Genomic DNA, 15,456 nt, shown 5'->3' on the forward strand with positions numbered 1-15,456 from the left:
TTAACCAGAAATGATGTCGTTATTTATCCTGTGTGTTCCTTTTCACTACAATTTATGGTGCATGTCTGCATGCCAAGGCGAACGTGAAAGTGTGATAGCCCCCTGAACGGTTTACCAGCCGGGAAATCCTTTGTTTGTGTAAATTCCAAATAGCACTTTTGTTTGTGTGAGATAACTTCCTGTTTTGTTTGTGTTTTCACTACGACACCCGAGAATAGACCAAAACCTGGAGCACAAACTTGCACTTTACATGATGACACTGTTATGCAATAGAAGTGTTACTTCACTGTTCTTTGCTCCTTTATTTTTACCAAAGTGTTAACACGGCGGTGGAAGTAGGTTATGTAATCATATGTGTAATCATTTCGGTAGCTACGGTTCAGTATACTGTACGTCCCAGTGATAAGTGGGCCGAAGTGGATTTTAGTTTGCTTTAGTTTTCTGTTTCCCCCCGAAGGATCTGTGTGTGTGTGTGTGTGTGTGTGTGTGTGTGTGTGTGTGTGTGTGTGTGGGAGGGTGGCGGGGTGTGTGTCTGTGCCTTTAGTTGTGACTTCCTGTGAATACCGGCAGCTCTGCCTCCTGGAAAATATATTTAAATACAACTAATGAGCAACAACAAAAACTTTTTGAGGGCAGTGTAATGCTGACTGAAATACAACCCCATGTCCAAAAAAGTTGGGATACAGTGGTACAGCATGAATAAATACAGAGCGTAATGATTTGCAAAAACTTTTCGACCTATATTCAACTGAATATGGTATAAAGATAAGCTTTGTGTTTTTTTGTAAATATATACTCATTCTGAATTTGATTCCTGAAACATTTTCCAAAAAAGTTGAGATAGGATGTTTACTGTGATGCAGCTTGTCAGTAAGCATTTGAAAACTTCAACAATTAGTCTCCTCAGTTCTCAAAGTGAAATGAAGACTTGCCGTTGGAACACATGCAGAACTTATCTTGGCATCATTTTGCTGAAATAAGCAGTGACGTTTCTGAAAAAGACGTCGTCTGGATGGCAGCATATGTCGCTTCAAAAGCTGTATGTACCTTTCAGCATTAATGGGGCCTTCACAGATGTGACAGTTACCCATGATGCCATGGGTACTAACATACCCCCATACCATCACAGATGCTGACTTTTGAAGTTATAATCTAATCTGGATGGTCCCTTTCCTCTTTAGTCCAGAGGACACAACATCCATGAGTCTGAAAACAATATGAAATGTCTTTCATTCCCAAAAGCCTACATTTAATATACTACTTGGCAACTGTGACAAACTGCGCTCCCCTGAGACGCGTCTGTCAGATTGCGATTGACAACTTGTGGAAAGCTACTGGTTGCATGGCAACAAGTGGCACCTCCCGAGTGTCACAGGTGGACGACTCCGCGGTTTAATATGGAAGTGAGATGGAAAAGTCGCCGTAGAGAAAACAATGCTGCATGGTTGAGGAGAAAATGAAGTTCCGGGAAAAATGGATCAACTCTTGGTGTGTTGGACCTCGGGGGACAGATAATCCGCCTTATCTGCAAACAGGCGAATCTAATGTTAAAAAGACCAGTTTGAGATCACTCATAAATCCTACAATAAGTTTATTAGTTTCCTTGTGCAGCCCTCAATCATATGATAATTTACTAAACTGGCATTCAGCCATCCAAACTTTGAGATCCCCTGATCGAGCACCGCCATGAGGTCGACATTTGTGGTTCTGAGAGGAAAAGAACATTTAGACAGACGGCCGTGAAATTTGGTGCTGACATTCATGCCCCCCCCCCCCCCCCCCCCCCCCTCACAGTTAATTCTAATTATTTCGTTACCCCTCAACATTTCATTTACTCCCCTCACTGCCTGGTTTTATGACCAAATATAATGACATTCCCATTGAGTGCCAAGGTCATGACATCACTTCCTGTCCAGCCTCTATCCCACTAGCTTCTTTAACTCAGTGCAATCTCTCATTCAGCAGTTCTTTCATCTGCCTTCTCTGTAAAAGATCATACAGGAACTTAACATAAATATACGTAAACATGATATTTTATTTATTCAAGGTAATTACATTTTCTAGTATTTTATTTTTTGTCATTTTAGTATTTATTTTCAACACTTCAGAACTTATAAACATGAGTTCTTATAGCCAATCAACTAATTAAATTAAGTTTCCAAAAAAACATGATCATCATATTAGAAGACTTCCCAGCATGCATTGTTTCACAGTTTAAACTCTTTTTATTTTTTTTTATAGTTTAACAAAACATATGTGATGAAAACTTGCTGTGTTTCTCTGATAACACTTTAAGATAAGTCACGGTGGCTTGTTTTCACACTAATGGAAACAGTGCGAACCATGATGAGGGTTAGTATTAAATTCAGTTCCACCCCCTCTGGGAGCAGTTTCATATATTGGCTTTGTGTCGGTGCAGGAACAACAGGAGCAGCTGGAAGTTCTTTCTATGAAATGAAGAGCCGACTCGTCAAACTGAGAAAAAGTGAAAGGAAATCAGATTTATTTGTAATGTCTGGCGCCTGGTCTAACTGAAGAGTTGTTGGTTCAACTTTAGTATCTCAAACTTATTGAACATGTTTTCTCCAGTACAACTTGCAAAATTACCTCAGCTTCTCTTTTTAAATTCAGTAAACTTGCAGCATGGATACTAACTTTTTTATCTTTAGTTTTCCTGAAAAAAAAAATTTACTTTTCATAAGAAGAATCTGCATCTACTGCAACAGTTGTTGTTAGAAATTAAATTTAAAACTTTGTGATAGCAGGTGGCCACTTGACTCACTCTGTTGGCTGAGGGCTTATGGGAAATGGTGAAAATGGAAATATTGCATGAACAGTCACATAAGATCATTTGCTGCTTAACATATGGCGGGTACAACACAACATGTAATGGGAAATGTTTTGTTCCAAGGCTTGAATTTTAGTCATTAGCATTATTACAAGTGCCACTGAGCCTATGAATGAGAATTACTCTGCAAGTTCATTGAGAGCCTGTTAGCATGCTGATGTTAGCATTTTGCTCAAAGCTCTGTTTTGTTTTATGCCTGGGGCCTACGCATATAAATTAGCATTATTGCTAAAATCCTGCATGTTCACATCTTGTAAAGTTATTTATTAATGCGCGCCGTCCGTATAGCTATAGACTCTGTTTACTATCTTATTTGACTGCCTGTGAATTTTTATGATGTGTTGTCATCAAAAATTGGATATGGTACATTATGCACACTGCAGTCTGCTAGCAATCCCAAAATGCAATGCCTTGTATCTTATAGATACTGTTCATCAAACCATCAAACCAGCTATTTACTGTTTACTATACCAGTGATTTTCAAAGTGGGGGCCACCACAGGGGCCTCAGCACAATGCTGAAAGATATGTAAAAATATTATTGTGTTTATTATCACTAAAAACTAATTTTATTTCTTGTCTACCCACAGGTTGTGGGCGATCTTAGGGATGCTCCTGGCAACTAGTCAATTAAACGGATTGTTTTATTTAGACAAATCAACTAGTCTGTCTAAATGCTAATCTAATGGAAAGAAAAAAACTCAGAAAACAGTTAAAGTCTAAAACAGTTTAAGTCCTATAATAAATGCCACTGAAATGTGAGGCAATACTGCACATTATCTTAAAGAACGTGATAACAACTCAGTAAATGCTTCAACTTTTCAGACCGAGTCTGCAGATGAATGACATTGTTTACCCGGAGCTGACGTTAGCTGCTTCTTGCAGGTTAACGTCCACGTGATGAATGTGGTTACTCATTGCTCCAGTCAAGTTTATTTGTACACAGACTACATACAACCTTATTTTCATTTTGTAGAACAAAATGCTGCTAAATCGCGCTGTTCACAAGCTGTCACCTGTCCCACTGTGCTGACATTTGGCCATACAAGCGTTAGCAAGGGGAGAGGAGCTGCCGTCTGACGGAGCTGCGGCCCCTGTTACATCTTAGAGGCAACAGCTAAAAGGAGTTGTACATTAATTATATTAATAATATTAATATATATATTATTAATAATATTAATAGTTAAATCAACTAGTTTTTCTGGTGCTAGTCGTGCACAGTCCGAGTCAACCTGCACATCATTATACCCTGTAGTATTGCCCAACCCATAAACTAATGCTATTTGGGGGGGGGGGCTTGGCATGGAAAAGTTTGGGAACCCCTGCACAATACAGTAAACATGTCAGTGTACTGGATGAATCACAACTTGCTGTAAGCCTCTTAGAGGGAACTTTACAGTATCAAGAAGCTGCTGGAGATATTTCTACAACTGAGACCAAATTGGATGTTCATCCGTTAATACATAATAAACTTTATTAATGACTGAATGAGCTCATCTAATCATCATAAAATGTTTTCACCATCATATCGTAAACATTTTATTGCATTATCATTTTAATTACTGTTTGTTAAAAGCTCAGATTATTTTTTTAAAAGTCATACAGCCGGTGAAGTACTTGCTTCATCCTCGTTACTGCCCGGCAACCTTATCAACGCTCTGCAAAACATATTTTGTGGTTATTTCGTGCCGCAGAGCAAGAGAAATATCCCTGTATTGCCATTGCATTGAGCACCATAGCAACAACAAATGTCAGTAACTTCTCAGAGATGTGATCTGATGGACAGTCGTCTGCACACGAGCCAAAAAACTCTATTCACACAGCGGTGCCTTGATTAACCATTTTCCAGGAACAATGCTGTGAGAAAACCTCCACATTCCCTCCACACGCGCTGTTCATTTCTTTTTGTAAATTGAAATTTGAATTCAGCACCACCTGTGCATGTAGCAGATAAGATATATATATATATTTTTTATCTGTTGAGTTTCACTGGGATTCTGATTACACCACATATTACTCATGCCGCCGGGTGCACAAAGGCTGCATGTTTTCTTCCACACGGCGGCTGATTATGCAGAGAAAAACACTTGAAAACAGGCGGTATTCCGCTACATGAGCCTCATGAGTGTGAATTATGTCATGTCAGGGTTGTGAGTGCATACATCGGGACAGCTCTCTGCATTTATTGAAGACATAGATTCACCTGAGAGCAGCGTTGTCCCACAACCATAATTGACAGTCATTACAAATTTAATGAAATGGCAGAGAGAAATATAGAGCCCCAGTCTGTGAGGGTAAAACTGAAGCTCACAGTGTTACGGTGTGTGTGTCTTTGTCCTTGTGGGGTTTGAAACGAGAGCTGCCTTTCAGTTCGCCATCAATCATTATCTTTTGTAAGCAGTTATACTCCGTAATGTCATGAATTTTCTTTTTTATTGATTGGAGAACAGCGCTGGCAAACATGCGCTGCCTTTCTCAAAGGCTGTTGCCGCGCTCTGAAACGAGGCGGCGTGTTGTGTTTGTGTGTTCGGTGGAAACAGATAATACAAAGAGGTAAACAGGCTGAATGCGGCATGCACACCGCGGCACGGTTCAGTTCAAGCTGCACTAATTGAGTAAATAAGACGAGCACGGCAAGACACGTCCACGTTAAAGTCGTGATTTGGTTTTAAATGATTTTGATGTGATGGGGAATAATGGCGTCTTTCAATCAATCGAGTTTCCCCTCCTATTTTAGTATAGCTGAGTTTTATGATCCATATATGGCTAAATGCATAATTTTCTGTTGTGCTGATTTTTAACTTAATGATTCAAAACAAATAAACTTGATATTAATTTAGTTGTACTCGAGAAAACATGTTCAATAAGTTTAAGATATTAAGTTGAACCAACAACTCTTCAGTCACAGTACAAACAAATTTACATTTTCTCAATTCGAGGAGTCAGTTCTTCATTTCATACAGAGAACTCACAGCTGCTCCTGTTGGAGCCTCTTTGTTCCGGCGTAAAGACGATATATGAAACAGCTCCCAGTGAATTTATTACATTTAAAGTGTGAGGGGGTGGAGACTGAATTCAATACTAACCTTTATTATGGTTTGCAGTGTTTTCAATATTGGGAAATCAAGCAACCATAACTTATTTTAAAGTGTATCAGAGAAACACAGCAAGTTTTTAACCATATATGTTTTCTTCAAACTATAAAAAAGAAGGGTCTCAGGAGAGTTTTGACTCTTCAGCAGTGCATGCTGGGAAGTCTGCTAATGTGCTCATCATATTTGTGAAGAAACTTAATTTCATGAGTTGATTAGCTCTAGAGTTGTTTGAACTGTGTACGGTACATTTATTCAACTCATCATTTCAAGTAAAAAGACTTAAACTTAGATTATTAGTTGAGAAAACATTTATTTATTTACTATTTATTTATATTTACTACATGACATCTGATGAAGGGCTGGGGCCCGAAATATTGCATGTATATTAAAAACACTATAAGGAGTTTCTGGTGTGCAGAATTTATAGTTACAATTTACTAATGAGAAAAGATAAGTTGATTCCACTAAATACTTTTGATTTCTACAGTGTAGGGTCATTTTTATAAAAATGAATATCACAGGGAAACTCGCCCAGTGGATTACACACATTAAGACAGTTTTTGCATCACAGGTTTGCTGAAATGTGATGTTTAAGTATGCAAATGATGCAACATCTAATTAAATATGCACACATTTACAATTTAACAGAAGTAAACACTTAAATGTTTATTTTTTGGACTTTTTCCGTACACCAATCCATTAGAAAACATTAAATGGAAGCAAAATATCTCAAAACAATGTTTTTGCCTCAAATAATCTTTACATGATCAGAAATAATGGCATTTTTCCGATTGCAAGACTTTGCATGAAGAGTTTCCCCTCTCACTGAAGAATATTTGAGTCTTTTGATCCATACATGGCTGAATTCTTCCTAAAGCATAATTATCTCATCATCTTCTGTCATGCTGATTGAGTCTGACAAAAAAAAAATCTCATGAACTCCATCACCGCAGAGCCGCTCTGGTTTGTGTTTCAGTGCCGCGAGGCCCACAGAGTCGGTGGGAGTAGCTCTGGAGTTAAGTGGAGATTTTGTCGAGAACTGAATCCCTGCGATGGAGGATGACGGGCTCCTGGTGGAAAATGACTGGTTTTATGGTTTTAGGCCTCTTCTCAGCCACAGAACTTTAACCTGAGCCTCACTTTATGTCACTTCACTTCCTCCTCTACCTGCTCTGTTCTCCTCCTCCTCCTCTCAGGATCTCAGTGTGTGATGAGGACAAATTCCGCCACAACGAGTTCATCGGGGAAACACGGATCCCCCTCAAGAAGCTGAAGCCCAACCAGACGAAAAACTTCAACAACTGCCTGGAGAAACAGTTACCTGTAAGTCCAACCTGCCACACAGACACCTGTGGTTTTATAAGTTACTATAAACACGTGATTATGTGGTTGTTGTTTTTTATTTAACAGAATAATTTAAAACTCTAAAGCTCAGAAACAGTGATCAGACAAAGCTGTATGATTAAAATTAGCTTTTCAACAATTATTCAGGCTGCTGCTGGCCTTTTGGGTGTCCTGAGTATAATTACTTTCTAGTGCCCAACCCCTCTAGTCATAAATCTCTAATAAAAAATGTGTTTTGGTCAAGCACATATTAAAATGTTGAAAGTTTAGAGCGTGTAAAGGCTTAGAACATTATGCCTGAAGTTTATGATGGTCATTTGATGCTCAGTTATGTCTCAGTTGTTGCAGAAAAGTTTGGGTTGATACAATTAAAGGAGAAATATGTACATCCAAAAATGAAAACTGTCATCCAAGTAAGAGTTGAAGAATAAACTGTATATGAAATAGGTGAAATCCTATTTAATAGCTGAGTTTTTTTTTTCCAAATTATACACTTAATACCTTTTATTAAGTTCCTTCAAAGTTACAGGTCAACATAGTTCCATATTACATTCTTTAAAAGTCTTTGCAACAGACGTTTATTTGAGACTTTTGGTGGAGACAAACTGTGAGACAGTCAATCTGTTTTATACAACCACTGACAGCTGACTTCTCCCTCCTCTTAACCGACTGTAAGTGATCAGCAATTGCTTCAGTTGAAATCTTGGTTCAGCTCAGGACAACATATGTGGAGCTTCATGCTAATGTTGGCAGAACTTTGCAAATCTCTGCTGGTTGCATCTGGTGGTTGCCGTGGCATTGCAGTAGGTGCTTCACCATCTGTCGCCTGGCGTGGACCTGCACTCTACTGAGAGGCCTCTTAGTTTCTTTATCACGCTGAAGCAGAAGGCACATGTTGTTGGAAAGGAAACCAAATGTTGGAGACAGTTTGGGTTTTCGGGAAGCCCATCACTGGTGTATATTTTAGTCCGGTGATCAGACCTTTCTGGGCAGAGTTTCACAAAGCACTAAAAGGCATAATTAACACCAACCTGCTCCTGCACTTTTCATGTTATTTTTAGGAAATGTTGATTATCAGGCAAGGCATCCTGAACATATGAATATGTTTGGGATTTTGATGTGGTTACTTCCTGATCCCCCCATAATACAGAAGTAGATATATATATTAATTATTAATGTTGTTAATAATGTTATGGAAAATATGACTTTTCTCGTCTTAAGAAAAATATGTCCATTAAATTCTGGATTAAGTGCATCAAATATGTACAGATTTTTTGGAGGTTTCAAATGCATGAGGCTGTAATGTTGTTTTATTCTAGCAAACCTCATTGATTTTTGTTTTATTTTTATTTTATCCTTTTTGCTCCAAACATACTTTTCATTGCTCTTATCTGCACAATTTACCTCTTACAGAATACAAGAATATTAGTCATGTTACCACTAATGATAACCAATTTTCAAAAGTAGCAGTTTGCTCTGCACATAAAACAGATATAAACTTAAATCTACACCATTACAAAAAAATTCAAAATTAGGGTCTTGAACCAGAACACTGCTGGTTCCGTGTTGGTGGGCACGGAGAGATTCTACAGAGAACCCTTTTATGGCATAATGGTTCCCCCTCTGTAATGGTTAAGGAGAACCCTTTTATACCCTGAAGGTTTCATCTGGAACCCACCTAGGGGGTTATACATGGAACCCTTTTGTATCTCAAAGGTTTCATCTAGAACTCATCCAGGTGGTTCTATTGAGAACCCTTTTATCCAGCAAGGGTTTCACCCATCCAGAGGGGTTATACGGAGAACCCTTTTACATTCCAATGGTTTCATCCAGAGCCCACCCAGCAAGGTCTACCAAGAACAGTTTTGTATTTCAAAGGTTTCATCTTAAACCCACACAGGGGGTTCTGCGGAGAACCCTTTTATCCAAGCAGAGGTTTCATTTAGAACCCAGCCAGGGGGGTTATATGGAAAACCCTTTACCATTCCAGTGGTTTCATCTAGAGCCCACCCAGCGAGGTCTACCAAGAACCCTTTTGTATCTCAAAGGTTTCATTTAAAACCCACACAGGTGGTTCTACTAAGAACCCTTTTACACCCCAAAAGTTTCATCTGAAACCTGCCAAGGGGATTCTGTGGAGAACCTTTTTATACCCTGAAGGTATCATCTGGAACCCACACAGGGGGCTCTACTGAGGACCCTTTTAACCAGCGAAGGTTTCATCTAGCACCCAGCCAGTGGGGTTATATGGAGAACCCAATGATTCTTCAGAGAACCCTTTTACACTCTGAAGGTTTCATCTGGTACCCAGTGAGGGGGTTCAACAGGGATGTACTTTTCTGTGGGGTTCTATGAAGAAACAGTGGAGCCCTTAATCATACAAAGAACCCTTTCTTGAAAACAAAAACGTTATTCCTCAGCCCTTCATGAAGAACACTTTTGAAATCCTTTTTTCTAAGAGTGTAGCTGTACATCCCACCACGGCGCGCTGAGGGTGTTCCATGTTTCATGTCGGTAATTAAAAGACGAACACCAGTACAAACAACAGCATCTGTAAGGATTCAGTTTAAACCACATGACAGATTAGAGGGTTGAGTTTTGAGCCCATGAGTGGGGTGCAGGAGTGGATTATGTGTTATGAGAGCATCGGAGCAGAGTGGAGTATCATTGAACTGCGATTGGATATCCTTTTTTTCAAATTGCCTACACAGTTTCTGGTTTTTAAAAGAAACGAACACAGTGTAATTCTGGATCGTCCGTATTTGGCGCACAGGACGCTGCCTTGTGTTTGGAGAGACAAATTCCTGTTGCTCGTCTCATATGCTTTGTTGTCTATGTGGGAGTGTGAAAAAAGCTTCCAAAAATACAAAATATGTTTACGTATAACTGGTATCAAACAGCCGCGGTGCTTTTAACCATTCAAGGCCCTGCCAAGGTTTACTTAGTGTCAGTTCACACTTTAATGGCCATATTTTGAATGTGTATGGTGGTTATTGTTGTAGTTTTGTGCCATTGTGGTAGAAATCAGAATATTTGTAAATGGACATTAAAGGGATGGTTTCAATTATTCGTAGGTTCCTATTCATAGTCAGTATATTACCTACAGTCAGTGGAGGGCTGCACACCCCAGGTTTGGAGAAACAGCAGGAATACTTGTGTAGGAAGCAAAGAAATGCACTGCTTCAGACGAGGTCAGCAGCAAAATGTATGAAAATGTAACAATAACTATTTAGCATAATTGCATTGCTTTACCTTGCCGTCTTTTCCGACGGGAAACTGCTGTTATAAAAGTTGAATTTGGCTGTCTCCAAACCAACCAAATGTAAAATGGTAAAATGGGCCAAATAAAAACATCACAAGGATCCCCAAAATTTGAAGGATATAATCAGTTAACAAAATTAAAATGGCCAGAGCAGAATGATAAAACCACTTGACTGTGATTAACAATTTGTTTTGATGGTATCCTGCAATAAAGTCCAATAAAACATAATTATTTTGGCAGTAAATCACCATCCTGCAGGAATAATTTGCTTCTTCATTATTACATCACCACATCATCTCAGCCCTGCCTCAAAGTGCCAAAAAAACTTTCCAGAAAAATTGGCCCAGTCACTCAAGATAATCTCCAGATCTTGTTGTGAGCAGTTTCATGTGGGAACTATTTGTCTGCAGTAAAATCTACTGGAACTACTTTCCTTCTACAGGAGCTCACGCATCATGAGTGCCATTTAGTCCCATAATATAATTAAGATGGATTACAGCTGATATCTCCAAAACTCCAAAACTTAACTGCCCCTTTAAATATTTTAAAATACTGTTTTAACAATATGCACTGGCTCTGAATTCCACCTGACCATGCCTCTACATAGCTGTTTTATGCATCACTTTATGTAGCATGAACCTTCTTTCTGTTGAATTCCCTGCAGAAAAAGACTGCACAGAGCGATCATTTCGGATGTTTACAATAGAGGCTGTCAGTCACGTATATTCATAGCCTCCACCACAAAGAGCACATCCTGTCAGTGGATTACATGATGTTTCCGGCCGGTTCTACACAGTCACCATAACTAAATATGAAAAATATTTTAGAAATTGAGGGTAGACCTGTTTTAAACTGCTGCCTACAGCTTCCCCACAGCTATCTTCGGCATAAAGTGGATGGATGTACTTCCTTTTAGAGCGACTGGAGGAGTACATCTGGTAGCTCACACCATCACAGCGTGCACTGCAGTGTGTTTTACACCAGATGTTTGTGTCAAACTTCATAACTGTGTTTTTCAGGGCTGTCTGTTCTTTCCCAGTTAGGTTGCTTTGCTATTTTGCACCATCCTGTCATATGTCTCACCCTCACAGCGGAGAGTATAAAGCACAGTTTGGCCATTTTCACATAGAAATGCCCGAAGGCGAAGTGAAGCTACAGCCGCGGCTGGTTACAGAGAGAAGGAGCTGAAGGCAGAAGGCTTTCTGCTCTGCTTGCTCTTGAAGTAGCAGATAAAGAGTTCTGTCTGAACACAGGATGTTGTTTGCTGTGCTGGAGAGAATAGAGCACCGACCATTTAATCATCTCATCCAGCAGCTAGCAGGGCCCATCTTATTGATGGTTTTGGGCTGACAGTGGAGCGTTTTGACTGGCCTGTCCAGCTCATAAATAAAGCAGGCAGTACACCAAGTGGGATGGACCTGTCAGGACTGAAATATAGTTAAAGGAAAGCAGAAGTCTGATTAGATGTAGCCTAAAAGTCTAAATTTATACCATGTTTAATCGATTTATGTCCTCATCAGTAAATCACCCAATCAATGTGAACACTGCTGCAGGTTTTAGTCCTAAAACCTGGAAATGGGTTTGCATATCTGCGCCTCTGGTTCCCTCATCCTGAAATCATCAATTTTGAAGCTTTTACAGGTCTTAGAGTATATCCACACTGCTAAGGCTACATTTCAACATCATGTTCACACTCCAGCATTTTAGGACACCTTAAATGGAGACGTTTGGAAACACTGCTCACCCCCACCTCAATGACTTGGCTTCCTGGGTCTTGTGATAAAGGTCACAACATGTCATTCCCTACTTCAGATGCTGTTGCATGATTGTTTTGTTTTAATGCTCAAATTATTCACTTTTAGTTTTAATGCTCTTTAGTTTGTAACTGATCTTCATCTGCCTTTTAATCTGTGCCTTGTTTGCCCCATACTAATCTTCAGTGTCGGCTGAGTCAACAGCCATGGCAGCCAGGTAGTTTTATATATAATGTTTCGGTTGGTGGTGTTTCAGTAAGAAAAGAGACGTTCATCCATTCAGTTTTGAGCTGCTGACTGCCGCCATGTAAACACCACAACACGACTAACAGAGCTATCAGCTATTTACAAAGTTAGCATGCTAGTTGTATCACCTGAGTGATGAGGGAAGATGGATTTGCTGTGATGCGCTAGTATTTGAAAGTTTATTACGGTATGTTAGTTGCTAGCTTTAGTTAGCCTGCTGTTGGTGTTTTAAGTCTGTAGACAAAGTAGAGTAATAATCGCGATCAGATGATTGATCGTGATTGAGTGTCTATTGCGTCTTCAGCAGTCACTGTTGTTGTTTTTACTCCTCCTTGGTTCCTTGACAACAGTTTTAATCCCACCCACTGGTGCTGATTGGCTAATCATTAGTCCCCATGATTTTTCAATCAAGAAACGGCTGTTCCATGGCAGATGAGAGAATCAGTCAGCTCTGTAGATTGGGCGAATTCAAGCCGTCGACCCATTGGCTTTTTGTCGAGGGAACCCGAGTGATGCCGACCTCAGGGTTGGCCCACAGAATTCATCATCCCTGCAGCACACGAGTGGCACTAAAGTTTATTAAAGCATTCAGGCCAGCATTCATGAATGAGTAGTGAACATGAACCTGAGGGGACCAGAAAAATTTATACAGGAACGGACTCAAAAGAGTGCCTGCATTATTATCATAGATAGTTAAAGAGGAAATTTGTACACATGCTCACATAAAAATGAAACAGAAGAGCTGTTTGTATGTTTTGGTAACCTCAAGGTACCTGGACAGCTGTGTCCTTGCTAACATTGTGACCATTCACCCGTTTCTATCTAATGGATATGTCTGCCAGCCTCCGCTCTGGATCTGCCCTTAGCATTGGCACCAGCATACAGCGAGAGGGCTGGAGCAGTGTCAGAGCCAGCAGTCTAATCTGGCAATGAATCTTGGATCTGTGTCTCTGTGCAGTACATTTTTCTATTCCCTCAGCTCTGTTGAACAATGAGAGGCTTAACTGTAAGAGATGACCAACCATTTGTAGCTCACCCTGTTGCCATTTTGAGGTCTAACTCCTGTTTTTGGAATTGAACTTTGTGGCACTGCGGTTGCATGTAAACCAGAGTTTAAAAGTTGTAGATTTGTCTGCCCTGGAAGCTCAGCAGCACCAGCTGTAATGATGCTGCTGTGCTGGATTGTCAGAGAGGGCACACAAAAGGTTACGGCCCCATTAGTGGAGGGGCCTAAGGGTGAGAATGTTTATTTCACAGAAAGATATACTGACATGTAATGAAACTGAACCGTGAAACATTCATGGTCCCCGGACGGTGACCCCTGGGGTCAGGTCAAAATCTTCTGTATCAGAGCCGGTCCTGACCTAACTTCCAGCTAATCCAAAAATGGGGCAGAGAGTTGCAGAGCGAGTGGAGTTGAACCAGCTGAATGAAGCTGCTAGCCACCTGTGTTGGTACCCATGTGTCACTTTAAGTGGGCACGCCCTTGATTATGCATAATTTTAAGCCTTAATATAATTCACCTCCATTACAGCTGTCATGAACTGGGAAATTAGCTTTACAGACAAAAACTTCTTCTTGCACCAGGCTGTAAACATGTTAATTTCTGCCATATGGCATTTTAATATAAGGGTCTATGGGGACTGACTCACCTTTGGAGTCAGCCTCAAGTGGCTATTTAAGGAACTGCAGTTTTGGCTTCATTTATCAACCCCAGAGGTAAAAAGAAGGAGCTGCCATGTTTATCAGAAGTGGCACAAGACTTACTGTTGCTTCCCCGGGCCAACAGAGGAGACAAGAAACTCCAACCACTTCAGCCAAATTTCTGTGAATATTCATGGTCCTCAGTGAATTCATTTATATCTTCTCTGTCAGGCGATCCATAAAGACTCTGAAAACCTCAATCAAAGTGTTACTAGGAGCAATGGGATCCCAGAGGACATGAAAAACAAGTTTTCTGCCAAAGTTTTGGCTATTTCACTTGAGAGATTTCTGTATTTATGTTGGTTTTCACGCTGGTTTGAAGTAGAAGAGCTGGAAGACGGCAATGTCACATCCATGAACCAGTTTTCAACAGTTTTTGACTGTTAAAGGGATGGTTGAACATCAAACATCAATATCAGTGCCATCATACAGCCTTTACTGACAGGAAACCATCATTATCAAAGTCAAATATCACTATCTTCTCTCTGCAGAGGCCAAATCAGCAATTTTACCAGGCAGAATGTGGGAGGTGCTCATCCACCGCTGCCGCAATCTGTGTGATTTTGTGACACCTGTGAATCAAAAGTCGCCAAATTAGGCCGTGGTAGACCTGCAGCTCCTGTGTTCTGCCAGGTTAAAGGACTGTGGAGTTTGGTTGGTTTGGAGAGAGCGATATTTGGTTTATATGATGGAGGTTTCCTGATGGAAAAGACTGTCAGATGGCAAAACAAAGCAGTGAAAATATTCTAAATATAGCGTACACTTAAACTGATACTTTTTTTTTTAGTGGACCATTTTTAAGTGGCCAAAATACCTTTTCTTTATTGCTTAGCTTCTGTGTTGTAACTCGGCTGTGCTTCTCCTAACATCTCTTGTAACGCACAGACCATCATACATCATGTAATCTAAAATATACCTTTAAAATTTTTGCTTTTTATTACAAATGTCTCTTTATGAACTGCATAATCAAATAAGACCAACTGCAACTTGTTATTTCTATCAAGTTATTCTTAATGCCTGCCACCAGGTCGAATTATTCTTGAGATCAGATAAAAATGAGCCTGTGTTTACATTTTTCCAGGTAAAGTTACATTGAGTAGTTCATTGGCCAGTTGAAAGGAAGAGAGAGGAGATTTTTATCAACTTATTTTTATTGTTAACATTATATTTTGTGGTTATGGCAGTGGAAATGGGACCACTTTTG

General features: G+C 39.9%; 1 protein-coding gene across 1 annotated transcript in view; it reads left to right on the forward strand.

Annotated features, from left to right (window-relative positions):
• doc2b (double C2-like domains, beta) overlaps nt 1–15,456 on the forward strand; it is a 103,571-nt gene that overhangs the window by 65,200 nt on the left and 22,915 nt on the right. The window contains exon 5 of the mRNA XM_084730664.1: nt 7,139–7,265. Within this exon, the coding sequence (XP_084586790.1) occupies nt 7,139–7,265 (127 nt within the window). The remainder of the gene's footprint in view (nt 1–7,138; nt 7,266–15,456) is intronic.

The sequence above is a fragment of the Lutjanus erythropterus genome, chromosome 11 (assembly GCF_056507025.1).
Source record: "Lutjanus erythropterus isolate fLutEry1 chromosome 11, fLutEry1.hap2, whole genome shotgun sequence".
NCBI lineage: Eukaryota > Metazoa > Chordata > Actinopteri > Lutjaniformes > Lutjanidae > Lutjanus > Lutjanus erythropterus.